A 26,727-nucleotide genomic window follows, 5' to 3' on the forward strand; every position below is an offset into this window, starting at 1 on the left:
TTTTTGCATTTTTATTATGCAAGAACATTTCTTATTAAATAAAAGGTGTGTAGGTACAATGTGTCCTCCTGTTGGACAAAGGATACCAAATTTAGTTTAAAGCCTGGATTTAGCTGCAAATTGATGTTTTGATGATTACTAACTGATGAGGATCACCTTTATTTCGAAAACCAACTAAAAAAGGAGAAATGCCAAGCTAAATTAGAATCCATTATGTGAGGTGAGGTTTCCTGCTTGATTATTTAAAATCAGTGATTTAAAAAAAAAAATCAATTCACTCTAAATTAAACCATTCTAAATAAGGACACAATAATTTAGAGAAGTCTTCAGAACCAAAAACTAAGTCAGTTTCTGTTCCCCCAGCCTCTAAAGCTATTTTAGTACCAGGGCAGTACATTCAGTAACAATATCAAAAGGCAAACCTTCAGAGTGATACTGACTGATCATTGTATTATAAAGTGCCTATAACACTGACTTTTTTTTTTAATGCAGGTCACTGGTATTTTTTCAGGAGGGATAATGAGACAAGCAACCAGCTTCAGCTTAATTTGGTTATATAGTGAAACTCCATTTAGTAAAGTAGGCACTTTTACACGTTCCAGGGCTGGGGAGAGGGGCGTGATGCTTTAATTAGAGCGGCTCCAAGAGCTTAAAAATATCTACCCAAAACATCCTATTCTGGTATTGCATAGGAAACAATTCTGAACTTCAGGGTGCCTATACACAAGCACTGAGGATGCTCCAATGTGTGCACCTGCCACCAATTTTTAAGCGTGGGGATGCTGATACAAGAGATGCAGAAGGCTGCTGGAGCATGCTAATTGCCACACTCCAGCAGACTATTAATCCAGCATGTCAGAGCATCCTCAGTGCTCGTGTATAGGCACCCTGAAGTTCACCCTGAATAGTTTCCTATGCAATTCCAGGATAGGATGTTTTGGGTAGATATTTTCTACTAAATCAACAACATAGTTAGAAGAGAGCTTTTAGAAGTTCCTTGGACTGTAGTGAGACTATTCATTTGCTTCCAGATAAGAACATGCTTAAGGGCTTTGTGCTCAGTCTCAGTATAGTAACACTCACTTTACAAAAGTTCTTCCTTGGAAAAGAATAACTTACTTTCAAAAGGACCCAAATATATCCTATTTTTGTTTTTAAAAGAAAAAGGTTTTATTTCGTCACTTGCTTCGACTTCTTTGTTCAATTGTTAGGAAATTGTATGGTAGTTAATCCAATTTGAAATTGGATTTTTTAAAATCCTTTTTAAGAAAATTGGATTTTATCTCAACTTGGCACTCTACAGAAACAAAGATACCTTAGTATATCTATTTCAGGGTATAATGACATTTGTCACAAATTATTTATATCGTATCCCCTGAAGTATAAAACAGAAAAAAGTAAACTTTTATGATTAATATAGTTGATTCATAGTGAATTGCATGAATTTAGATCCTGCCTAACAAGGAAAGCAACTAGTTGTTTGTAATTAATAGAAACTCAAGTTTGTTAATGGCTGTTGTATTTGAAAGGTCAGCTCTCCTGAACTATGGAGAGTATTTGTACTACCAGCCTCGCTCCTAAAACATAATGGTTGTGTGTTGTTATGGAAAAATCAACTGGCTAGGTTAACACGAGAATTTGTGCGAATGCCAACTACAGATGAACCTGTCTATTTGGTGAATAGTTTACTTTAAATGCAACTACTCCTTCATTCTCAGTTCCTACCTGGATGAACTGCCCTCTCTGAGGATAACAGGCAATTTTGTTTCAATCATAGCTCTCACCCAGACCTCTTCCTGAGCAGGAACTGGGAGCCAAGCTTCATTCTGCTTGCTGTGTTTGAGATGAGGTTTCTGTGACTACAAATTGAAATGAGGATGAAATATAATTTTCCCAAAAGAAGGTCAACAAAGGTCACAGTTTTTAAAAGCAAAATCTTCTATCCTAATTCAATGTCAAGTCATTTTTTTCCCCATTTTTTCTTCATGATTCTGACTAGCACCTGTGTTATAGCTGACTTTACCCAAGTAGACAAAATGTTTACAAGATACCTTCATTTGAAGGTGGCACTCTAAATGTTTTGAGGGACAGACCCAGACACTTAAAGCTCTCCTAGCTGAGAGTCAAGCCAGAGAGACGTGTCTCATCACGGAACAGGGTCAGTTGCAGGGAGAACTGCAAACCCTGAGGGAAGAGCTCTCAGAGATAAAGAACCGAGCGGCCTTGGAGCTCAGTCAGTTCCAGGAGGCCGAGAGGTATAGAGAGGAGAGTGGGCATCTGCAGGAATCACAACCCAGGGTGAACACAGACAGCCTAGCGGGAAAGTTAGGGGTTTTCCAAGGCCAACTAGCAGAGTATGTGGGACCCACACAACTGGAACTCCAGGAGAGAGAGTTGCTTATAGAAGTCCTAAGGCAAACCGAGGCACGAGTTGGAGACCTCCAGGCTGTCCTTTCACAAGGTTGGGGAAAGGAGGAACCTCTCCGTAACCAGAATCCAAAGGGTTACAGGGAGCAAGGCGGGACAAAAGGGTTGGAGAGGAGCGCCCGGAAGGAAGGCCTCAAAGGCCAGCGAGGAGAGGCCTGGTTTAAGAAGATCCGATCAGCCCTCCTAGAACACTGGGAGCTGAAGTGGACCCAGTGGCAGGAGCTCCACTCACAAAGACTGAGCCAACTAGAAACCCAGGTGGAGAAGATGGCCCAAGGGCGGGGCAAGAGAGAGAGAATGTCCCCTAGCTCAGGACGGCAAGAGGCATTGGGCCTAGTAGAGGGAGAGATAAAGAAGGCCTCCCTAAGGAGGAAGACCTTATGCCCAAAGGACGGGGGCCATGCACCAAGGGACGTGCACCGAGGGCTAGGTGAACGGAGGATTGGAGACAGGACCAGAGAAGTGAGGGCATCCCAAAAGGAAAAGAGAGCCCAGGTATATGAGCAGAAGAGGGAAGACCATTTAGTTGGGCGAAAACTAGGGCCTGAGAAGAGACCGTATTTATACATGCATGGTATACCAGAACAGGTTACGTGGAAAACCCTCAGAAAGAGCATTGAGGAGAAAGTTGGAAAGGTGGCCTTTGTGCACATTTATAAAGGGCCCAGAGGAAAGCACACGGGCCAGGGCCGGGTAGAGTTTTGGAGAAAAGAAGATGCCCAAAAGGCACGGAGCTCCCAATGGGAAATTTGGGAAAGACTCCAGGGTATCCGGGCGGATCACGAAAGAGCAAGGACACGACAGACCCTCAGGAGTGAAGCTCCCAGGCGGGTGAGAAGAGAGTGGAGACAGCAGAGAACAGGCAGAAGAGCAGCTGGTAAGGTAGGCGATCTACCAAGGGTAGCTAATGTGGGGGGGCTACCTGTGGCGGGTAAACCCCAGTAAGTCCCACATGATGTGCCTTTGGGTAAAAGGCGGGTAGGAGGCGCCTCAAAACCTCCGCCTCTAGGATACGCTGCTGAATACCTGCCGAAAGACCAAGAAAAGAACTTTAGAGGGAGAACACTGCCTGGAGAATGGAAGACCGGCCCGGTGAGTGTTGAACTTAAGGGGGGGGGTTGTGTCGCGGGGCACTCCCGCGCCCCGCTCCTAAGGAGAGACCAGGAAGAGGAGAGGCCTGAAGCAACACAGATGGGGGTTGCTAGGGCAACCAGGCAGGTCATGTGGCCCAGAGAGGGGCAGGGCCAGGCCCTTATAAACAGCTAGGCCAAAGCCTAGGGAGCAGTTCCCTTCTGGCTGCCGCAGGAGCAGGAGCTCTGCGGCTGAGCTGAGCAGCCTGAGGCTAGGGGGGCAGCCTTACCCCACTAACAGGCTGCGATGATGCAGGGAACAAGATCACCCTGACTGCAGGTAGGACTGAGAGCCCTGGCAGGGCTTGGAGGTATCGTTAGGTGTGTGGAGCCTCGGTTTAGGTTGGAGCCAGAGGGCTTAACTTTGAGTTACAGTTTACACCGGAGGACCGGGTGAGGCTGTAGGGGAGCGAGGAGGCCTCAGCGGGGCTCCCCAGCAGCTTGGGGGCTCCGGGTGCCCAGTAGGGGGCACAGTGCAAGGGGGCCAGGCACGGCTACGGCCACCTGAGCCCCAAGCGCGGGAGGCGCGCAGCGCGGAGAGCGCGGTACAGGTTTGTGCTGGCGTGGCACGGAGCACGGGGTTGGACCCTGGCCCGTAAGGACGGCACTTTGCCCAGTGGGGCGAAAGACCCAAGAAAGGGTCAAGGGGGCCAGGCACGGCTACGGCCACCTGAGCCCCAAGCGGGGGCCAGGCACGGCTAAGGCCACCTGAGCCCCAGGCCCGGAGAGGGCGCAGAGCGCGGAGAGCGCGGGACAGGCCCCAGAGAGGGCGAGGCCCGGAGAGGGCGTGGCGCGGAGAGCGCGGTACACAGGCCCCAGAGAGGGCGAGGCCCGGAGAGGGCGCGGCGCGGAGAGCGCGGTACACAGGCCCCAGAGAGGGCGAGGCCCGGAGAGGGCGCGGCGCGGAGAGCGCGGTACACAGGCCCCAGAGAGGGCGAGGCCCGGAGAGGGCGCGGCGCGGAGAGCGCGGTACACAGGCCCCAGAGGGGGCGAGGCCCGGAGAGGGCGCGGCGCGGAGAGCGCGGTACACAGGCCCCAGAGGGGGCGAGGCCCGCAGAGGGCGCGGCGCGGAGAGCGCGGTACCCAGGCCCCAGAGGGGGCGAGGCCCGCAGAGGGCGCGGCGCGGAGAGCGCGGTACCCAGGCCCCAGAGGGGGCGAGGCCCGCAGAGGGCGCGGCGCGGAGAGCGCGGTACCCAGGCCCCAGAGGGGGCGAGGCCCGCAGAGGGCGCGGCGCGGAGAGCGCGGTACCCAGGCCCCAGAGGGGGCGAGGCCCGCAGAGGGCGCGGCGCGGAGAGCGCGGTACCCAGGCCCCAGAGGGGGCGAGGCCCGCAGAGGGCGCGGCGCGGAGAGCGCGGTACCCAGGCCCCAGAGGGGGCGAGGCCCGCAGAGGGCGCGGCGCGGAGAGCGCGGTACACAGGCCCCAGAGGGGGCGAGGCCCGCAGAGGGCGCGGCGCGGAGAGCGCGGTACACAGGCCCCAGAGGGGGCGAGGCCCGCAGAGGGCGCGGCGCGGAGAGCGCGGTACACAGGCCCCAGAGAGGGCGAGGCCCGCAGAGGGCGCAGCGCGGTGAGCGCGATACAGGCCCCAGAGAGGGCGAGGCCCGCAGAGGGCGCAGAACAGGAAGGGGACCAGACAACGTCCCCCGGGACAGCTGCGAGGCTTGGGGCGTGCTGAAGGGGAGGTTTTGGAGGCACGCATTTGCCCATAAGGCTGGGGGAGAGGACCCCACTTTGGAGCGGTAGTGATACCATTGCGGCGCCGTTAGGTGCAAGTAGGCACTGCTACAATATTTTTTCCCTTTTGATAATTTGAGCATGGTCCTCTTCCATGTGTTTATTTAAAAGGAAAAAGTCTCAAGAACCATGAAAGCTAGGGCGAGGGTTTTCTACAGGTGAGGTACAGAGTATTAACGGCATAATAATTCTGTACCTCCAGTTACAAAAGTTAGGATTCCATATGTTCCCTCTGTAAGGGTTTTGTTTGGAGGATCCCAACAGTTTATGAACCAGCCATCCCCACGCTTGTTCGTTACACAAGCACATGTCTTTTAGACTTCCCATTAATTCTTTCCAGAATCTTTCCATTAATCCTTAACATTTACTGTGGAGTTCTGCACAACAATAGTTGTGAGGGGTGTTTTGGGGATAATTATTTACAAGATATTTTAGCAGCACACACTAGTGTTCAATATTTGTTTACAGTTCGCTATTTATGAAATAAAATTAAATTGAAGTTTTTATGACTGACTAAAATTTTACACAGAAGCTACCGCATGGGAGAGACCTTAAAAAAATAATAATTTTAGCTTGTTCACATTATGTTGTTACTGGTATTATCACTTTAAATTAATATAAAAAACAAAATTCTTTGCTGACTCCCTTCAACTTCAGTTCATTTGTACCCAAGATTACACCTGACTACAAATTTGATTCCTTAACTTAGGAGCATTTATAATTCAATTAAATTTAATTTCAACAATGGAATAAAGCCACCAAGCCTTGGGGGCATATTTGGTGAAGTGTGATCAGGGCCAGTGTCCCCTGGGCTGAAGCGATGTCCTCTCCCAGGGAGAGAGAATTATTTACTACAGGAAATACATTTTGTTAAGAAAATATTTACCATACTTTTATATCACACACACCTTTCCCAAAAAAATCCCCAAATTGGAATGTGGGTCTTAAGCAAGGAAGGCGACTTTTTTCCCAGAATAGAAGCATGGAGATACGGTAAGATAGCTGCTGCTTCTTTTCTTTCTCTTCTATCCTGCATGAAGGATAGGGCAAAGTCCAGCAGGGACAGATCTGAGGCAGAGCAGTGGTGCAGTCACACCCCACTTTGGTTCCTGCTCCACCCAAAATTTAAAACCAGCTGCCTGGCAACAGCAGTGGCACGTCTATTCAGTCAGCACTCTGGGAGTTAATTAACTTCATAGCTTATTATTATCAACCCAATTCCTACTAACAGCTCTCAACTCCACCCTCTTTCCTTTTTAATGGTCTTGATGTTCTACTAATCAAGCTATCCCTTTTCTAGCAATTTTATTGTCTGTGGCTGCATTTACATGTGTGCTTTACTGCAGATTAAACTTTTTTGCTGCAGAGTAAAGTGTCCCCATCTATATATGTGATGTTATTAGGCTTCAGTAAACTAATTAGCTCTGCCATAAAATAGTAGTCAGGGACAATGCTATCTTATAGCAGAGTAATTAACTGAGATTAAATGCATATATGAACATTGATTGTGGGCATATATTGTGCCCAGTCAGCACAATCAGCAGGGGGCCAGGGTCCTGCCTCCTGCCTAGCCACATGGCTCTGCACTTTCAGCATCCTCCTGCCTCATCCAGCCCCTCTGCCACCTGACGCTGCCACTCAGAACCCATTTCCAAACAGCAGTAGCCCTGCTGTAAACTGCCCCACCCCAGCTCAATTGCTGCTGTTCTAGGCACAGTGTCTATACATGAGCTCAGAAGTAGTTTATTCTCTAATCGCTTCTGAGTGTATTGCTTCAAATTGCATTGTAGATGCAGCTTGGGGCTATTCCTGGTCTCTCTCTTCCTATTTCCCAGCCATGTTGACTGTTTCTAGCTCTTTTCAAAATCCTAGATTTGCCCAGTCTTCAGCTGTTTCAGCTTTTGGCTGAGCAACCAAGAGCAGCTAACAATTCAGCAATTAAAGGGTTAAAACAGGGGGAGGGGCTTTTTGGGGAAGGTTTGTTGTTGCTTTTTTTTTTTTTTTTACTGAGAGGGAAAGGGGGGATAAGTAAGCTCTATCTTTGCTCTATGAGGCTATAACTGGGGGAAAAAACCTTTATTCAAACTTATTTGGTGGGGGATGAGGGAATTGTATGCAAGGAAATGCAGGTATTATCTTTCCTTCGTGCTGAACAAAATGGTATTTTTAACCAAGGCATAAGTAGACTTTTTAATCTACATTTTGCAGCCTTTACTATTGGCAAGTAGTACCTGTACTTTAATAACAAGTAGTGAATGGATTAGGGATTGGAGTTCAGATTACTTCAGTTCTATTCTTGCTCTGCTACAGGCCTTCTGTGTGATTTTAGGCAGGACATTTTACCTTTTTGCATCTCAGTTTTCCCATCTCTAAAATAAGAACAATAATACTGGCAGCCTTTTCTGTAATGTATTTTGAAATCCTGAAAAGAAAAGGACTATACAAGAGCTGGATATCATTTATTACACAGTGGATGCATCTACATATGCAGTTGATATGACTGAATAATCTCCAATGCAGATTGGAGCCAGAATAAACTAATCTCAGATTGGAGCCAGAATAAACTAATCTCAACATCATTTACTACACATGCATTTAAGTGCAAGAATTTACTCTGCTGTCGGATACTACCTGTGTCTGACAAGACCATCTCATGGCACTGTGAATTAGGCTACACAGGCCCAATTGCTGTGAACATGTAGATGGTGACACTTTACTGTGCAGTAAAGTGTGCATGTAGAAGCAAAGAGTACTTAAGCTCAGACTCATGTTATATACAAGGGATAAAAGCCAGTACCTAATTATGCATTAGCTTGTTTTACCTTAGTAACAAATAAACACGTGCAGATACCTGTAAGTTTTTCACTCCATCTGAAGTGGTCCCTAAAAAATTATTTCAAAGGGTAAAGATCTAATTTGCAAGAATAATGGAAGTTCTTCTCATCCTCCATCCATCCCTGATAATCTAATAAACCCAGTGAATGAAAGTAGGCTGGGAGTTTATAGTATTAACTGCTGTAATGCAACTGTCCATGGATATGTTCATACCCTTTTCTCTCTACCTTGTACTTCCACAGGCAGTTACCCTAAACAAATTAATGTGATTGCATAGCCAGTGGCTATCATCTTTGAAAACTCATGGTGATCAGGAGAGGTTCTGGATGGCTCGAAAAGGGCAAATAATGCCCATATTTAAGAAAGGGAAAAAGAGGATGCAGGGAACTACAGACCAGTCAGCCTCACCCTAGTCCCTGGAAAAATCATGGAGCAGATCCCTCAAGGAATCCATTTCTAAGCACTTGGAGGAGAAGAAGGTGATGAGAAACAGGCAGCACATACTCACGAAAGGGCAAGTTATGCCTGACCAACCAGATTGCCTTCTATTGATGAGATGACTGGCTCTGGCCCTTGTTGCCAAGAAGGCTAATGGCATACTGGGCTGCACCGGTGGGTGTATTACCAACAGGTCAAGGGAAGTGATTCTTCCCCTCTATTCAGCACTGGTGAGGCCACCTCTGGAGAACTGTGTTCAGTGTTGCCCCCCACCTCCCCCTACAGAAAAGATATAGACAAATTGGAGAGTCCAGCGGAGGGTGACAAAAGTGGTGAGGGGGCTGGGGGGACATGACTTATTAGGAAAGACTGAGGGAACTGGGCTTATTTAGTTTAGAGAAGAGGAGACTGAGAGGGGACTTAATAGCAACCTTCAGTTACCTGAAGGGGGATTCAAAGAGGATGGAGCTAGACTGTTCTCAGTGGTGGCAGATGACAGAACAAGGAGCAATAGCCTCAGGTTGCAGCAAGGGAAGTTTAGGTTACATATTAGGAAAAAATTCTCACTAAGGTAGTAAAGCACTGGAAGAGGTTAGCCAGAGAGGTTGTGGAGTTTCCATCCTTGGAAGTTTTCAAAACCCACCTAGACAAAGTTTTGGTTGGGATGTTTTAGTCAGGGATGGTCCTACTTTGAGCAGGGGTTGAACTGATGACCTCTTGAGGTCCCTTCCAGACATAACTTTCTATGATTCTGTGCACTATACAGTCACACTCTGGTTCATCTTGTAGTAATTTGCTTGTATAGTCATAACTAAAGTCACATGCGTAAAAGTTACAAAAATCCAGGTATGGTTTTCCTGTGTACCCTTTAATTCTGCCCTTTTGCATTATATGATGCATGATTCCTGTTACAAAATAATTAAATAATGCAATTAGAGACTGTGGGACAGTACACATGGGTAAGTGTGCTGAATTAAGATTTCATGGGTGACTTCAAATCACTATTTCCTAACTTTTGAGTGATTAACTTTGAGAGACAAACATGGTTTTTCATGTGCAAGAAAGTAATTTCTGTTATATTCACTTCATAGTTTCATAGTTTCTAGGGTCGGAAGGGACCTGAGCAGATCATGTAGTCCGACCCGCTGCCATGGCAGGAAAGAATACTGGGGTCAAACGAGCCCAGCAAGATGTGCATCTAACCTCCTCTTAAACACCCCCAGGGTAGGAGCCTGTACCACTTCTCTTGGAAGTTGGTTCCAGATCCTAGCCACCCTGACCGTGAAATAGCGCCTCCTGATATCTAACCTAAACTTACCCTCTGCCAGCTTGTGACCATTATTCCTGGTCACTCCTGGCGGTGCTCAGGGGGAGCAGGGACGCCCCCAATGCCTGCTGATCCCCCCTGACTAGTTTATAACAGGCCACAAGATCCCCCCTCGGCCTTCTCTTTTGGAGGCTGAACAGGTTCAGGTCCTGTAGCCTCTCCTCATAGGGCCTGCCCTGTTGTCCCCTGATCATACGAGTGGCCCTCCTCTGGATCCTCTCCATGCTGTCAACATCCCAGAACTGGACGCAGTACTCCAGCTGCAGCCTGACCAATGCCACATACAGGGGGAGGATCACCTCTTTGGACCTGCTCGAGATGCATCTGTGGATGCATGACAAGGTGTGGTTGGCCTTCCTAACTGCCTCTTCAAACTGCCGGCCCATGTTCACCTTGGAGTCAATGATGACTCCAAGATCCTTTTCCGCCTCCGTGCTGACAAGAGGGGAGTTCCCTAACCTGTAGGTATGGTGCCGGTTGTTCCTCCCGAGGTGCATCACCTTGCACTTGTCTGTGTTGAAACCCATCCTATTCTCATCCGCCCACCCTTGTAACCTGTCTAGGTCTGATTGTAGCCTGTTGCATCCTTCCAGTGTGCCCACATCCCCCCACATCTTAGTGTCATCAGCAAATTTGAACAGGGTGCTTTTTACCCCCTTGTCCAAATCACTGATGAAGATGTTGAACAGTGCGGGCCCGAGGACCGAGCCCTGCGGAACCCCACTGCCCATGTCCCTCCAGGTTGAGAAGGACCCATCCACTACCACCCTCTGGGTGCGGCCCTCCAGCCGGGCACTGGGTGGAGGCACTCCATCTCCTAGTCATTCATGGCTCCTGGCTAACTTATCCCCCCATGACAGGCAATTTGCAAGTTTGAAATAAATGTGTGATAAATTACATACTTATGATACATACTGTCTCACATGTTAATCTCCTCTTTGCCAAACTAACTATAGCCAGTTCTCTCAGCTTTTCCTCATATGACTTTCATTCTAATCCCTTTATCATCTTGTCACTCATCTCTGGATTATCCTCAGTTTCTCTACATCCTTCCCAGAACTGAGGCCTATACAGCACTGTACTATCATTTCCCATGTCTTGAACACAATGCTTTGCTAATGCAGCCCAGAACTGTAGTTGGTTTTTGTTTGTTTGTATATTTTTTCAACTGTATCATACTGCTAACTCATACTGGGTGCATCTACATGAGATGCTATTGCACAGTCATTACTGTGCATTTATTTAGGACTTGCTAATACAAGTCCTAAATAAATGAACAGTAACTGGAGTAGTGCTATGCAGGACCCACAGCTGACAGTGTTGCCACTGCAAGCCTTGTCTGCTGTGGGGCTGGCAGCAGGTAATGCAATCCTCAGTTGATGGGCTCCCAGCCATAGGGGAGCACTTACCATTAATTGAAAATGTGGCTGTCATTAGAACAAGCTACAAAGTTATTACACAATTTTTGTGGAATAACTTTGTAGCTTATTGCTTGCTTTATCAGGGCATTAATTGGTTGAATGTGTAGCTGGGTCACAATTTAAACCACAATTACCTGTTAATCATGCCTTAAGTGTAACATGTATATGGAGCCTAAGTATCTGCAATCCCTCCTAACTCTGTCTCATTTGAAAACTCGATCAGGAAACTCTTTACTCTAGCATCCAAATCATTAATAATAATTAATAAAAATAACACCAGATGCAGACAAGCTGAACTCTCTTACGAGATTATCCATATGGAACCCCACTTAAACTCTTGCCTTTCTGACATTGATCCATTTACAGCTCCTCTTTGCTTGTAGTTATTCCACTAATTATGTAGCATAGCTAGAATTACTGTCAGATACATATTTCCAGTTTGTTTACAAGACATCACGTATAAAAAGCCTTACCAAAGTCCAAGTATATTATGTCCACTGCATTCCCTTCAGACATCAGGCTAGTTATTCTGTCGACAAATAATATCAAGTTGATTTAGCATGATTTGTTTCTAACAAATTCATGTTGGCTGCTGGTGATCACCCTTTCCTCCTGTAGGCATATACAAATGGATTCTTTTATAATTTTATAATTTGCTCCAATACTTTCCAGGTATTGAAGTTGGCCAACTTCAATCTTACAATTTTATTTGCTTATAACACACAGTTATTTAACTGGTCTGACAAACTGCCTGGGTTGAAATTTTCCAACTTGGCTGCCTGCTGCAGGCTGAAGTATTTTTTTTAAATGTTGTCAAAATGGTTCCTCTGCCTCGAAGAACATGATCAAGTATCAAAGAGGGAAAAAAGAGCACCCTTAAAAAAACACAACAAAAAACAAAAAAACCCTTGTGTTTTTAAACATTGGATGGGGAATCCAAATTGGGAAGGGTGGGAGATATTTCTGTATCAGGAATGTGCTTATTCCCAGTTGCAGGAAAGTCTGCCCGAATTTGGTCAAATTAAAAATCTTTAAAATTGTCATTTTGCACATGTGTAAACCTCAGTCTGCATATCCTCAGTAGAGACTTCTTAGATTTTAGTAACTAAAGCTATTAAACTTCCATATTCACTAAGCAGACTTGGTCTCTAACAACTCACAGATTCTCTCAGACTATGCACATTCTGTCCCCACAGCAACTAAATGTGATCCAGACCAGGTTTCCTGGTGGTAAGGCAAGCTTTCTCTACAGTGACCAGGGCTCCTGGTTTACTCTGATTTTTTTTTATCCCAATTTTTAGTAAAAAAAAAACAAAAAAAAGGCCAAAATCCATGTTTTTCCATGATTAAAATGAAACCACGAATATATAGATATAGTAATTATTACAATATATATTATACAATAATAGTTTTATACACTATAATCTAGAATATGTCTATATATTAGTGGTGTTTCATTTTAATGGTAGAAAAATGTGGATTTTGTGTTACTTTTTTTAAACCAAAAAATCAAGGATTTTTTTTAAATCAGAGAAAACCAGGAATCCTCTTGATTACTTACTAAAAAAAAATTATTCCAAGAGAACAAATGACACAAAATTCAATTCAATGTTGTCATAAAGTTCACTGTTGTAAATAAATTGTAGAACTTCATGAGAAGCACTGTAGTCTGTTTGAAGTAGACTTTGGAGATAGCCAAGTTCTTCACAGAAGTTGATGCCGTTAAGGTCAGAGCTTTTCCTATATGTCAATGTACAATGTAGGTCTTTACAGTGCTTCTTTACAGTCTCTTTGTCAGGGTGTCATCACAATGGGAATCGTTTAATTTCTATCACTAGAGGCATTGTCATTATTCTAGTCCTAATGAAAAATTTTTGTTTCGTTTGGGTCTGTTTGTTTCTCTTGTGATGATTCTTGGAAGTTGAATTAAGGTTCATCTATGCACTTTTCATCTGATATCCCCTCTGTAACCATTTCTTTTCTACTGCATAGGTTGTTGTTAACAGATTTAAAGTATATTTTCATTATGCCTGCACCTTTTTTGTTGCAGTCATTGACTGAGCTTTTCATTTCCTGTTCTGCACCCCGACATTCTCTGCTTAGGTTCTTGTGACTTGTTTCCAAGTTTCATGGCTGGTGAAAATTAAAACTAGTGTCCTGGCACGTGCTTGCACATACTTGAACACTCTGACACACACTTGCAAAGATCCCCGCCAGTGAAAATTAAAAATGAGAATCCCAGCCACCCCCCTCCCTGGGCTGGTACAGCTCTGGTATGTATTATTATTCAGGCAGCTAAGGGAGTTAATGGCCCATTAGTGACCCATTGTGCTTTACTTCACAGGTGTTAACAATCATCTCACTTAGCTTTCTGAATAGTAATACCAGAACTGTGGCCCAGCCCCCACCTCTGCCTGCAGAGCCACCACCAAAACCATCACCCCAACCATCGTGCCCTGGAAGGTCACCACACCTCCCACCCCTAAAGCCTGCTCTGTCTGGAGGAGACATTGAAAGACAGCCACTCTCAGAATACCCTAAATGTCTGGTGGCTGGGAACTGTCCTGTGATGTGGGATATTTAAATTCAGGTCCTTGCTCCAAAATTACCAGCCAGGATTTGAAAGCATGTCTCATCTCCCAGGTGAATGTTCTAATCTCTAGATTATTAACAATTGAGATGCATAGAAGGTCTGACAGTGTCTATATCCTTCATATTTCATAAGAAAAGGATGATTTGGTTTAGATGGTTATGGGATTCTCAGCCAGAAGCACCTCTTAAGCAGAGCTAGGAGCTGGGTCTCTTCAGCACAGTTTGCCACATAATTTTAAGTAGCCCTGTTATTAGTATCATTAGGTAATACTAGTATCCCTAATATTTCCTAATGATAGTTTTAAGCATCTACCCACTCAGTTAGCTGACTCCTGAGAATCCCATTCCTAGTTATCTAACTCCCCACACATTATATTAGGGACCCCTACATATATTTGCGCACATACATTAATACATATGATAGTAATATATTAAACTAGGTATGTTTATTTATAGATGTGTCCACTGTCTATCATATTGTTCACTAATTTGTTTTTTGCCATTTGTACTAATCATTCTTAAAACTCTACAATATTGCATATGATTGCATTGATTCCAACTCTGCAAGTAAACTGCAGAGCCAAGAGTTCTCTCATGTCACTTTTCATAAAGTTTCAAATCTGATTCCTGCATTTGCTTGTACTAACACTTTCAGCTGTTTAAGTCTTTTATAAGCAATGAAGTTTAAATTACTGAATAATCCTCAACCAGTATTCTTCTTATTCTTTCAGTAGTTAAAACCATTGCAACTAAGGAGAAACAAATATACTACTGGAATAAGTTGATACAGTGCAATTCCATTGATTTCAGTATTTTAAGTTACTATTCATGCCTGTGGCAAATCTCTCTGTATGCATGTGATATTGTCATGATCCACACTTACTGAGGAAAACTCCAGGGGTAGAAGAAAAGGTTGTTGGACTGACCTCTGTCATCTCTATTGAAATAGTAGAAACCCAGAGTTTAAGGTAAAGAAAATGGCTGTGTTCTGATAAATTGCTCTTTGTTTTTACACAGAAAACAAATTTAGTCATTATTACCAATTTAAATTCAGCCAATAGATTTTAAATATCTGTGGCATGTACACATATTACCCTTCTAATCAGGGTTTAGTCATGTTACTTTTCTGTCATTGATTCAAAGATGAAATCTTAGGATAATTGTGCACATGTACTTCGTACTTTTATCCCAGGATAAACTGTTACTACCTCTGTTCCAGGAAACTTCTATTTAAGATTTATTCTGGAACAATGGATGTGGATGTTTGTATGACTATACTTTGTCCTAGGATAAAATGGTTTATCCTGAGATAAATGTGACATCTGTTTGCAGCCCTGTTGTCTGATATCTTGTGAAATGAGAAACTACCTCAGATTCCATTGCTGGTGATCTACTCCATAATACTTCCACTGTACGTGGTGTAAAAGTTTATGCTTAATTTATTTTTGTGCTTTTCCTTAATCACAGATTATCTAAAATACCTTCACTAAGAACTAGACAAAAAAATGTTGCGCACTCTGAGTTTCCTGTATGATGCAATACTACTGAAAGGTATACTGCTGTAATACTACTGAAAGGTAGGAACTCAATGTATGCACAGAAAAAATAAATGCTGTGTTACTTTTTTTTTCCTTTTCCATGTAATACAGATTCAGATTATTCTTGGTAGAAGGCACCGAGTTCACAATATAGCCAACCTTGTTGCCATTTGTTTGTATGTAGCTCCCAAATTATTAATACTTTTTCTTAGCAGGAAAAAGCTGAAAATCTCTTGAGAGTCCAAGGTGAGCTTCAGAAGTGGTGACAGGAGATTCTGTATCAGTATACAGGTGTATGTGTTTTCCTAGTTTCACGAAGCCCTTTTTGTTTAACTGCAGTTCAGTATGCAATATCCTGTTATGCATCTTTGCATTTTAGCTGTATTTGGAAATAATATGAATTTTAGATGTTTTGCTGAGAGAGAGAGAGAGAAAGAAAATCTCTCTGTGACAGTGCTTACAGGGTAAAATTCCTAGTTTCACTGAAACTGTCTCTTATATAGTGTACAGTTTTTCTCTTGTAAAAGGCACTTGCAAAGCTCCCTTATGTATTATGGGTCAGGTCCCCTCTTATGCACAGGAAGCTGGCAGCCAGAGCTGTCAAATATTGTGAACCTAGGACCATGGGGGATGCCTATCAAGTTCCATGACAGAAGTTTTTGCTGTTGCTGAGAAGAGAGGCAAGCCACGAAGGGGTCTCTCCCTCACTGATCCCAAATCCTTATTTTCTACCAGCCAATCCTTTGTTTTTTAAATTTAGATTTTTTTGTCTCTTAATGCTTTAATTTCACTGCTACCCTGGGTGCAGAACTCATTCCTCTTTTCTTCACTGGCTAGTGGCACAATACAGAAAACAGTAATATCATCTACGTTGCACTCCTCTACCCTGATGTAGCAGATGGAGGAGGCTGACTAGATAAGCCATCTAAATAGGTGAGAATAGACCAGCAACTCTACAGGAGCAGATGATCTGCTACAGACTCAAAAAACAAGGTGAATGTGAGAAGCGTATCTTGGTGGATGCAACAAGCAGAGGGACAGAAGCAACAAAATTATCCTGATACTCTCCTTAAAAAAACATGAAAAGGACATGAAGAATAAAGAAGATAAGTCCCTTTCACAAAATCACCCTCCTTGCCCTTCCTTTGCACTTTGTCCAATGCACAGCTTCTCAGTCAATTCCCGTTTCATTTTACAGTGTTTATTCAAGGTGATGAATAAACTCATTAGGGGAGTCAAAGACAAACAGATTAGCATCTCCTCTGGTCATAGATTGTAAGGTCGGAAAGGACCTTGGAAGACCATCAGGTCCAGCTCCCTGCACCAAGCAGGAAAAATAACTGGGGGTCAGGTGACCCTAGCAAGGTGATTGTCTAGTCTCCTCTTGAAGATTTCCAGGATAGGTGATTACACCACCTCTGGAGGGAGTTTATTCCACAGTCTGGACACCCTGACTGTGAAGAAGTTTTTCCTAATGTTGAGCCTGAATCGATCTTCCAGGAGTTTGTGGCCATTACTCCTGGTTTTCCCCCGGGTGCCCTGGTGAACAGTTGCTCACCGAGCTCTTGATGTACTCCCCTAGTACAGTGGTAAGTTGCTACCAGGTCCCCTCTTAGCCTTCTTTTCCTCAGGCTGAAGAGTCCCAGATCCCTTAGCCTTTCTTCATATGGCTTGCTCTTTAAGACTCTGATCATATGGGTGACTCTTCTTTGGACTCTCTCAAGCTTGTCCACATCCTTGTTAAAGTGTGGTGCCCAGAACTGGATGTAGTACTCCAGCTGTGGCTTCACCAGTGCTGAGTCGAGTGGAAGACTCACTCCTTGGCTTTGCTGGAGATGCATTGATTGATGCATGACAGAGTATTATTTGCCCTACTGGCTACAGCATTGCACTGCTGGCTCATATTCATACTATGGTCTATTATTACCCCCAGGTACCTTTTGTGATGCTAGTCAATTTAGTACTGCCAAGCCTGTGGGTGCATTAGGGGTTGCTCGGACCAAGGTGGAGCACTTTACATTTCTCAGTGTTGAACTTCATCAGGTTCTGATCCACCCAACTTGCTAGCCTGTCAAGGTCTGCAAACTTGGCCAGTGAGCCACATCCAAATCATTAATAAAGATGTTGAAAAGTACTGGACCAAGCACTGACCCCTGTGGGACACCATTGCTCACTGGTCCTCAGGCTCTTACCCCTTTGGACAGTAGTGAGAATCAGGCTGGACTTAACTAAAAGCACCTCCAGCAGTAATTTTTGGGTGGGAGAAACCTAGCATGGGTTTGTTGCGGGAAGGTCTTGCTTGACCAATCTCATTTCCTTTTACAACCAGGTGACCTATCACCTGGACAAGGGGGAAGAGATTGGTGTTGTATATTTTGACTTTAAAAAAGCCTTCGATCTGGTATCCCATGATTGCCTCTTGGCAAAACTGGTTAACTGCGGCCTTGACCTCACCATGGTCCGCTGGCTGGGGAATTGGCTCCACAGCAGGACCCAGAGTGTGGCGGTTGACAGAAGCCAATTGTTTTGGTGCGCGGTCACCAGTGGGGTACCTCAAGGCTCTGTCCTATAGCCTATACTGTTTAACATCTTCATCAATGATGTGGACATTGGTGTCAGACGTGGACATGTGTTAGCACTACAGATGAAAGGAACTTGGAGGCCATGATTGACCACAAGATGAATATGAGCCTTCAATGTGATGCTGCAGCTAGTAAAGTGACCAAAACACTGGCTTGCATCCATAGATGCTTCTCAAGCAGATTCCAGGACATCATTCTCCCGCTGTACTCAGCCTTGGTGAGGCCGCAGCTGGAGTACTGCATCCAGTTTTGGGCTCCACAATTCAAAAAGGATGTGGAGAATCTTGAGTGAGTGCAGAGGAGAGCCATGCACATGATCAGAGGTCAGGAAAACAGACCTTATGTTGAGAGGCTGAGAGCCATGGGACTCTTCAGCCTGGAAAAGCTCAGGCTCAGGGGGGACCTGGTAGCCACCTATAAGTTTGTCAGGGCCGCTCATCAGGATCCAGGGGAACATCTGTTCACCAGAGTGCCCCAAGGGATGACAGGATCAAACAGTCACAAACTCTGCCGTGACCAATTCAGGCTGGACGTAAGGAAGAACTTCTTTACTGGCCCAGCCCCCAAGGTTTGGAGCAGACTGCCACCGGAGGCTGTTCAAGCACCCACTTTGAACGCCTTCAAGACACATTTGGATGCTTATCTTGCTGGGATCCTATGATCCCAGGGGGCTGGATTCAATTATCCTCCAGGGTCCCTTCCAGCCCAAATGTCTATGAAATCTATGTAGTGTTAGGAATGCTGTAAAAGAGATGCAACAGACAGAGGACTGTTTGTTTCCTCCATATCTAACCTCAGAGTACTCATAAGAAAGTAACAGCAAAACTTCCTGAAGGACCAACACTAAAAGTCTAATTGGTGCAGCAAACACATGGTTAATTCCACTCCATCTCTTCAGGGGCCTACTCCCACAAAATAATCAAGTGAAGAAATCAAATGACTAAAGTTTAGCCTCATAAAAATTAAACACCGTTAGATGAGATAAAAGAACTGGCTAACCGGCTGTAATCCAGTCTAGTAAGCAACCCACATTCAATAAATATCAGTTTACATGAAGTCATAGGCCAGGTATAGACATTACACTTTTTCTGGTTTAGGTGGTCAGAAACCTGGCTAAACAGAAGTTTAACACACGCAGACCAGTTTTAATATGGCCAAACCCAGTCTAAGATAGACCTGGATGAATGTAACATCAGATTTAACTGGTTTAGACTGGTCTTCTGAATTTCTGTGCCAGATCCCCTCCTGACTCAAGTTAAGTTATAGGCCCCTAGGGGGTGGGGGGAAAGAGAGCCCCCACTGGGCAGGACCCCTCCCTCCCCACCCCCGCAGCTTGCTGGCTCAGGTCTGGGGGGCCAAGTTAGGTCTGTGCAGTGAGCCTCAACTACCTCCTGCCCCCAGTTTCTGGCATGGCAGAGAGCTGCACAGCTCTGAGTTGTGGTTCCTGACTGCATCTGTCAGCTGGGCCAGGAAGCAGGGGGTGGAGAAATGGAGCCACGCACCATGCAGCCCTGGTCCTGAGCCAGCACAGTGGTGGTGGGTCCCACAAAGTGGGTAGCTCCATTCCCCCACCACCACTCCCCTCCTCTTGCCTGACTACCTGACAGCAGCATCCAGGAGCCATGGCTCAAAGCTGTGGAACTCTCTGCTGTACCAGGAACCAGGGGCGGAGCGGGGGAGTAAAGCCCCTACCATGTGGACCCAATATGCCCACCACAGATCCAAGCCATCAAGCTTGCAGAGGGGGGACCCTTTGTTCCCCCAATTCCTACCCCCAGTTCCTGGTATAGTGGGCTATATAGCTCCAAACTACAGCTTTTCCCTGCAGCTGTTAGGCAGTCAAGTGGGGGGTTTGTGGGAAAGAAGCCCCCCACCACACACCTCCTCCAACTGTTCTGGCTAGGTCTGGGGTGGGGTGTTGGTCCACAAGCTCAAGCCTGTGCTTTTCCTCTCCACCTTACCACCACTAACAGCCAACCACTGGTGGGCTATGGGGGATTGGGGAGAGATTCTGTGCCAGCTCCCCTCTCCCTGCAGCCAACACCAGGGTGTTGGGGGCATGTGCCAGAAACAACTCAAGAATGGCTCCCACTTGGCTGTGCTCAGCTGCCCTCAGCCTTCTCCGCCACATTAGGAGGCACTCAGGAACATCCCCACCCCCACCTCACCTTCTGGCCTATCAGCACAGATATCTTCCACATATTTTCCCTTTGCTCCTAATCCAAACTATGCAGTTTAGAGAAACCCACATAGATTGGATCAATTCTACCTCATGTTTTTTGGATGTCTATACTTAGCCATGGGGTTCACACCTAATCTGTGCCCATTCTTTTCTGCAGTTTCTTTAGACTGGCAGTATTAGCCATGTAATAACTCAATCATCTGCTCTCAGCTCAAAGGAGAACTGTTGTCAGTTCACCCCCATATAGGCAGATGTATCAAACTAGCTGAGAAAGAAAGATTCCCAAAGTATTAAATGCTTTGAAGCTTTAATTTTTCAATTTAGAACTTCATATTTCCAACCTTTCAAATTTCCATGGAGTTAATTTTCCATTTACCTCCTGGTAGATTAGGATTAGTGATTTTATCCTAAAAGCCAGTTTCTCAAGGAGATTATTGAAATTAGAAAGTGTATGAGCTAACCCTCAATCATTTACAGTAACAAAATGATCCTGTGAAAAAGAGCAGATCACTATACATACAAGTGTCTGTCAGAGTCTCAGGACATCATATTATCTGTGTCCAAAAATGATGGCATATCTAGTTGCCTAGAAAGATCAACATTTTTATTGTAAGAGGACAAAAAAAAAGAAATACATGAAATCTGAGATTTAAAAACAAATTCTTTCATCCAAGTTTGGGCTAATCTTTTTAAATTAAGTAGACAAGATTACTTTTTATAAGTTGCCAATTATTTACTCTTGTCCCTTAGTTTTTTCCTTGTATTTTTTGTTATTGATTTGATTCTTATTATGATTATTTTACTTTTGATATATATATTAAAAGGAACATTAATGTTGGTCTTTAGAGTCACTGTATATTGACCCTTGCCATGTGTGCAGAAATACTGTTTTGCAACTCTGCCTTATATAATGTGATAAATTTAGCAATTAGTGGTACCGTGTGTTGCTCCTGTATTAACTTTCCACACCCTCAAAAAGTTAACTGGTTAAAAATGCAATAGATCAGTGGATTAAGAACATAACTGGAAACCAGAAGCTCTAAAATTCAAAATGAGGTTCAGCTATTGGCTTGCCGCTTGCCCATGAGCAAAATCAGCCAAGTCTAATTTCCAGAAGTGCTGAGCACCCAAACTCCCAAGTGAATTTTGTAGAATGGAGTGCTGAGCAGCTCCAAATCCAGCCCTTAGATTTATCTGCACTGCCTTGTAAAAATGTGTTACTGTTTTGTTTTAGGAGCATGATTAAATCGTTGCATGCATCAGTTGTAGCAGCTCAACATTGCTGATTGATTAATCCTCAAAACAGTTGAAAGTATTCTTTCCTAATATTTACAACTTCAACATGCTATAAAGGGCTAAAGAATTTAACAGTATTATTAGAAGCTTCTCAGACTCAGTTCTCCCCTGCTCACCAAAGTACTAACAAAGCTTTCAACTATGGCTCATGGTATTAGCAGGGGGAAAAGCCAAGAGTAATAAAACTTTATAGAAATTGGATTTGGAATGATATATTAAAATAGGAGTAGCTTCAGTTTCACCCCAAACGACCACACCAGCAACAATTTTAGAGACCAAATTAAGTTAAAAGATCAAACTATGGCAATACAAAAAACCAACCAAAAACAAAAACAACAACAACAATCAGAAAGTCCAACTTGGAGAGAACAAACTACCAAAGTGTATATATGCTCCACCAAATTATTTGCATAACTAGTCTTGCACTGCTCAGCAGGGTACACACAAAGTGGTTTCTCCTTAGAACTCTCAGGTTTTAGGTGCCAAGTACAAACATTTTTCTTATAATCCTACTCTTGATCTTTTTGTGTTATTATTGGACTACTTTTTCTTGGTTACATTGTTACTAAAATAAGTTGCTATTTTTTCCTACAAAATTTGCCAAACCCTCTGCTGGAATGCATTTCTATTATCCTGTTACTAACGGAGTTCCTCTAACATTCCCACTGACCTAATTGTGGGTTTTGGCCTGAAAAAATGACACGTTTATGTGAGTCTGTTAAAGATGTCTAGTCAAGGACACTTGAAATGAAGTATCATTCTGTCCCCTCTCATCAAGCCCCAGGCCGCACCACCTAAGGAATGCAATAAATAGACATTTCTTCCCTATGTTCTTTTCTCCCATCTTGATCTCCAGCTTTAAAGAAAATTCTCAGAATCTGGTGGAAATAGATCAGAAACTTAAATGAAGACAGCTGGAAAACATGCAAAAGTGGATAATGTTAGATGCAAAGCAATCTGTGTGTTTGTGTGGTTATTTGGCTAAATTCTATACAAGGAAAGGTACATATATGCAACTTCCATTGAAGTCAATGAGATCAATGTTTATATACCTGAAAGTAGGTTTTGGCCGTTTAGTCTTAGTCCATATTTGTAAAGCAATGTCTATATTTGGGGAAATATGTCAATGTTAAATAATTAAATTACATATGTTTATTTTGTATCTGTCAATCTAATACCTTTTATGAAAGTACTACACAGTATATAGTCAGTAAAACGCGAAAAGTAAACAAGGTCTTAGAAGTCACTGTGCCAAGCTCATTTACACTGTATAGAAAGATTGTTTCATGGATCAAATCATGTTATTTGTACAAAGTAATACTGATGCAGCAGTATCATGTGCTGACACAGTTGCTTGTCACTTCTCTGACTCAAAGCAGAGTTTCCAAACCTAGTGCAACCTAGTCAGGAGACTCCATTACAACACTGCTTGATTATGTGGGAGACAGAGAAACTTAAATTGTGTTCCCAAACCCTGCTGAAACCCTGGATGTGTCGTCTATTTAACTAAAGCTATGGTTCAATAAGACTTATACAATCCTGTCTATACTTTAAAATGGAACTGTACTATGCTCCTCAGCATAACTAATTATAATGTCCAGGATCCTCATGTTATTAGAGTTGCCACTAGTGTGAGAAGCCATCAACCTAGAAAGAAGAAAGTTGGTGATGGGGATGCCAGGCCTCTGCCAGTTTTAGAGTAGCAGACTCAGTGCACTGGAGAAAACCGCTTACCTGCACAAATCTTGCCATCATAAGTGTCACACACCCAGTCGTGGCACTCACACAGGGGTCCATAGTATTTCCCTGGCTCAGTCACTCGGCAGATGCAGACACCACAATTACACTGGCCTCTGCCATTGCATAGCTTCCCTCCTGGAGTACGACATCTGAGCTCTGACTCAGCCCGAGAGAGTCGGCATGAGGAAGCACTGGTAGAGGTGCTCCTGTGGAAGGTGACAAAGAAAACCTGCTTCAATCAAAATCAAAGTCAGATGCTGCTAAAGAGGACAGATGAGGCAAGACATTTACCTGTTACCTTAAAACTCTGCTTTATCTGCGGCTGTAAAACTGCACAGTAGCACAGAAATCTGTGGCTGCATAGATGCGATTTAATTCAAAGGTTCATAGGCTTTTTCACGTTTCACAGTATACCTAGAATTTTGATCCAGTGTATCACTTGTGGGAATGCATACATTGCAATTTAATTATTTTGCAGTGTTTCAAACCCCTATCTTTAACATTTAATTAGGGTCATATTTATTTTCTTATGCATACATATATAAAGCTGGATCACCATGATACATTTCAATCTGGGTTATTTTAATGGGCTTGCAAAAGTCTTATACATACAAATTTTACACAGTAAAACTTGAAGATGTTGAGGTTAAAAAAAAAATTGGCATAGGTACCCAAGTGGATTCAACTAAAGTTTTTTCAGTTTTTTTGTGTCAGTCCACATTTGGTCCAGACCTTTTAATATAATAGCAGAAGCAAGAATTTTTCCCAGGTTTGTTGGTATAATTTCTGGATTTATCACCATAATTTGGCAAAATCCAGGGGGATTTAGATGTCAGGTGTGGATTTTTGTAGTTCCATTTTGCTGAAGCACATCAGAGTCCAGATTTCTAATGTGCATCAGGAACAAATAAGCATTGACTCTTTAACCATTGGGATTTCAGGAGACTGGGATAAAAGACAGGCTAAATCCAGGTACCAGATCTAGACATCTGCTACACTGTTGTGCCAGGATGCACTGGCAATTTAAATTTTCTTGGGGGCAATTGTAGCAACTGCATATGTTCTTAGAAATAAAGTTATGTGGGCTGGGTCTAAAAATTGGCTGGTCCCACTGCAACTAAGGGCTGGATCTGCCTTCCTCAACCTCTCTTTTCTCTTTTACCCCTACTGTGCTATGGCACTAGACCACATGAGGATACCAGGTTTTGGTAGACTGGCTGTAGTTGCACTTCTGTTCTATTTAGGCAGTGACATTTAGAGAGCCAAATGCCAAATTAATCAAGATTCAGCAGTTATTTTTGCCTGTAGATACCTGCATATTAAAGACTTCCCTGTGTAATATACAGTACATAAACTTTATGATCTCATATTTTATGCACAAGTGCCACTCTACCCACAACAACGTGCAAACTTAAGCTTATCATATGTGTGTTGCATATTTCTTATTTTAAATAGGAACAGACTCCATCCACTGACTATATACTAGTGGCAACTTGTTCCCAGTTACAGTACAGATCTTGAGATGACAGCTAAGTAACTGAGTTGATTTAAAAACACAAACTTACCGCAGGGACAGGGAGAAAGTAGGTGGAAGCGCTGGCAGCAGACTCAGAAGCGAAGCAGCCAGCAGCAGCACCAGTTTGAGGAGCCCCTGAGCGTACATGTTCAGATCCCAGGCAGTTTGCAGCACTCTGGTAGAGTCCCACAACCAGACAGACCCTCTCCAGGTCTGCAAAGCTCCGAGCTGGCCAAAACCGGCTCCAAAGCTGCTTCCCTCGGTGCTGCAAGTGCCTTTGATTAGCTGCCTGGAAGCTGGATTTGGGCAGCACTCTGGGAGAGAGGCTAGTGCCAAACCCCAAAGTTTACAGTCTAGGCTGGGAAGTAATTAGAAACACTTGCAGGGCCAGATGGTTTATTTTGACATTAAAAGTGTCCTATTCACAGATTTAAGCCAACTGTCTCATTCCCCAAGTACAGGCACCATAAACATTTGAAGAATGTCTATGCGAATTAAGTATGATTAATGGGTGTTTAAGGTGATCTGAGTGAGTGGGGAAATGTGTATTGGGAAGAAGACCTTAGCACCACTTAACACTTGTATTAGAGTGCCAGCATTTAGGCAAGTGCTTTCCTTTTTTTCTTTTTTCAGTAAGAAGTAACATAATGTGGATCCAGGTTGTCCTCCTCCTCCACCATTCTGTGTTTGAATTCTCACAGGGGTGACACTCAGCTCTGACAGCCAGAGTGATTGCCATTTGAAAATGATCAGGAGTGAACTTTAAATGCCCCATTAAAACTCACAGCACAATGCCTTCAAATGAACTAAGTTGAGGGAGTCTCCCTCTAAATGAGGGAAATTTGGCAGAGCTGCCTGTGACATTTCTTTAGGCTACTCAGTGTTTAACACTTGTTGATTCCTTTGTCCTGGAGAGTCGCTAATGGTCCCAGCAATTCTGGAGCTGGAAAGCCATTAGGGAATACCTAATCCTGACTTCCACAGAAGAAAAATCATTAGAAGGATATGGCTATTGTGGTGGATATACAGTATTTTTCATAATGCAGATCATACTGTTTTAAGACAAGAAATCATGCTGCTGAATTAGAGATTCTTAGTGGTTCACTAAAGGTTTTTTAACACCTCTTTCAAAAGTGGAGATTCCCTGGTTTGTTCCTTTAAAAAATGCAGCTTTATAGCCCTCAGAATATAGTGTACTACAAGACGGTCAGTTTTAGTTAAAGCAGTTTTGCTTTACAGTTCAGATGTAACATTTCCAGAAAGCCCCAAAAGCTGCATTCAAGTTAGCATAGTGAACTCAGTGGAATGTCCTCTTTTTCCAGGTCCCCAGTGAAGGCAGTAGTGCCTGCCAATGATCTGCTTAGAACATTCTGTTAATGTTAAATAGAAAATCTTGACTTTTAGATCAGTTAGTCCCTTAAGTGGCAAAAGTGCTGTGAATTCCAATTTTGATAGGAGACAGTTTCTATTAAAATGAATTAAAACTAACTAAAGCTTCTTGAGCAGTGCTAAAGCATAGGTTGTTAGAAGTTGCCCAGGAATACATTCTCTTAATCTTTTAAGGTATTAGAATTCAGCAATTTACTCCTACTAGCAAAATGCAATTCATCACATTGGTTACAAAGACAAAACTTTACAGAGCCTTATAATAAAGGCTATTGTCTGTTCATGTGCAAAGTGCAGCTCTCTTGTTATTTTCTGTTTCTGGAATATATAACCTACTGCATAATGTCTCCTATTATATGGTTTTCCTAATCCATGAACAAGGGAGATGGAAAACAGAATCTTTCATTTTACAACTTTACACCAGCCCTACTGCCTTAATTAACTCCAGGTGTGCCTTTAACCCCCAGGTGACAGCTCACCTGAGCTCAATCTGCAGGAGCTGCTTGACCTAACTGGAAAGAAAACAGCAGCTATTCTCAAAAAGATTTAAAGGAGAACAATGCACCATTTTTGCATTCATAGTAT

At 43.7% G+C, this 26,727-nt stretch overlaps 1 protein-coding gene across 1 annotated transcript in view; it reads right to left on the bottom strand.

Annotated features, from left to right (window-relative positions):
• The window catches only part of ITGBL1 (integrin subunit beta like 1), a 301,175-nt gene extending 276,141 nt beyond the window's left edge, over positions 1–25,034 (bottom strand). Inside the window, exons 1-2 of the mRNA XM_090022601.1 lie at positions 24,806–25,034; positions 23,235–23,446 (exon numbers count right to left, since the gene is read on the bottom strand). Coding sequence (XP_089878727.1) covers positions 23,235–23,446; positions 24,806–24,903 — 310 coding nt within the window. The 5' untranslated portion in view covers positions 24,904–25,034. The remainder of the gene's footprint in view (positions 1–23,234; positions 23,447–24,805) is intronic.
• Positions 25,035–26,727: the final 1,693 nt, after the last annotated feature.

The sequence above is a fragment of the Crocodylus siamensis genome, chromosome 1 (assembly GCF_052110815.1).
Source record: "Crocodylus siamensis isolate JL-2025a chromosome 1, ASM5211081v1, whole genome shotgun sequence".
Classification (NCBI taxonomy): domain Eukaryota; kingdom Metazoa; phylum Chordata; order Crocodylia; family Crocodylidae; genus Crocodylus; species Crocodylus siamensis.